Source organism: Perca fluviatilis, chromosome 19 (genome assembly GCF_010015445.1).
Source record: "Perca fluviatilis chromosome 19, GENO_Pfluv_1.0, whole genome shotgun sequence".
Taxonomy (NCBI): domain Eukaryota; kingdom Metazoa; phylum Chordata; class Actinopteri; order Perciformes; family Percidae; genus Perca; species Perca fluviatilis.
In genome coordinates this window covers 6,828,898-6,830,675 of record NC_053130.1, presented here as the reverse complement: position 1 = coordinate 6,830,675, position 1,778 = coordinate 6,828,898, and the positions used below count along the sequence as shown (strand labels likewise).

General features: G+C 40.1%; 1 protein-coding gene across 2 annotated transcripts in view; it reads right to left on the bottom strand.

The window, feature by feature from the left end:
• LOC120547615 (follistatin-related protein 1-like) overlaps nt 1-1,105 on the bottom strand; it is an 8,420-nt gene extending 7,315 nt beyond the window's left edge. For both annotated transcript variants that reach the window (XM_039783135.1, XM_039783136.1), the window contains exons 1-2: nt 880-1,105; nt 506-580 (exon numbers count right to left, since the gene is read on the bottom strand). In XM_039783135.1, the coding sequence (XP_039639069.1) occupies nt 506-580 (75 nt within the window). In that variant the 5' untranslated portion in view covers nt 880-1,105. The remainder of the gene's footprint in view (nt 1-505; nt 581-879) is intronic.
• Nucleotides 1,106-1,778: the final 673 nt, after the last annotated feature.

The following is a 1,778-nucleotide window of genomic DNA, read 5'->3' as shown; positions in this document are numbered from 1 at the left end:
TCCTCGACCTAGACACATGCACACGCACACGCACACGCACACGCACACGCACACGCTCATGCTCACGCACACGCACACGCACACACTTCCATATTTCGCTCTTTTTCTTGCAGTCAGAGGTCAACATCAGTCTTTTCTGAAGTGACAACTTGTGATAGATTTATACTGGTTTTGGGATAAGTGGGAAATGAAAAGAAAATTGGAAATGTCATCACTGGAAACATGTTTTCACCCTGACCCTGGAGGCTTCAGTGTACCTGCCAGCATTCTGACTTTTCAGCCATTCTCGTTCCCGTTTTCCTACATCTTTATTTAATCTTTGTTTCAATTTAACAGTGTCCTGTTTACATGCAAGTGAAGCTTCTCAGAAATAATAGGAACCTGCACAGTAACTATTTAATGCTTACTTTGTAATGGTCATGATTATTTGAAGTAAACAGCGGACATATTTTGGTTAAACAGTGTTGTTCAGTACAAAAATATCTCATTGACATTTTGCGTTTACCTTGGCCAGAGGAGAGGAGGAGACGGGAGGAGAGGAGAGGAACAACATCAGCAGGAACACCAAGATCGTCAACATCTGGAGAGGAGAGGAGAGGAGAGGAGAGGAGAGGAGAGGAGAGGAGAGGAGAGGAGAGGAGAGGAGAGGATGAAAGAGTAGAGGAGAGGATAGGAGAGGAAAAAGGAGAGGTTAGGAGAGGAAAGGAGGAAAATGGAGAAAAAAGGAGAGGAGAGAAGGGAAATGTTACATAGTTAAACCATAATTAAATCATCTCAATACAAATGCAAATATTTACATTTTTAATAACAGTAGAAATATTCCTTTTACTCATGCTACCACCACTACTACTACCAATTATTATATTAAAGCAGCCGTACCGTGCCAGTCTAACACGGTTTGTCCAGCTGTTATTTCTCTGTAACAACCAGTCAGGATTCAGCCACTCCACAGTATTTGATCAGCACTGAAAAAAGTAATCAATAAACCATTCAGTCAATCAATCAGGTGGTAAATGCATATCCAAATATCCAAATTGTCAGCATGGATCCATTTGAATGAAGAGTTTATATCCAGTCAACCATCAGTGAAGCCGACTGCTTCGCTCTGCGGTGAAACAACATCTGAGGTACAAAAAGAAAGAAGAGGAGGAGGAGGAGGAGGAGGAGGGATGCTGGGGGAGAAAGGAGACCAGCTGTCCAGAGTCATACAAGCCCCCCCAAAAAAAAAAAGCACACACAAAACCCACACATAAGCTGTCCTCTTTAAGAATGATAAGTTGAAGGCACGCGGCCATGGCGACATGTTCAGACAATGTTAGCCGTGACAAAAACATCGGGTGTAGAACAAGAGTGTAGAAAAAGACGACCAAAACATTGAAAAAAAAGTTTTCAACAAAAAATTGCAAGGACAACACAAGGGTTAAACAAAAAGAAAAAAATGACAAGTAAAGAAGTATAAAAAAAAGGAGCTGATTTTATATCTATAAGTATTAAGATTCTTGCATGGCCCACATGCGTCCAGGTGAAGATAATAAAGGCTGAATTCCATTTAGCTGCTGCAGTATATGGTTAGTTTAGGTTCCTTTATTAGTCAAACCCAATTTCACTGAGGGGCAGACATTTATACTTTATGTATGCGCTATTATTTCATAAAAAAATGTCATTGTATTACAGCATGTCACACTTTGAGACATTTGTTGCATTTTCATAATTTTTCAAGATTTCTGTTGCTTTTTTCGACTTTTGTCGCATTTTTGTTGACATGAAGCCCTACAAAA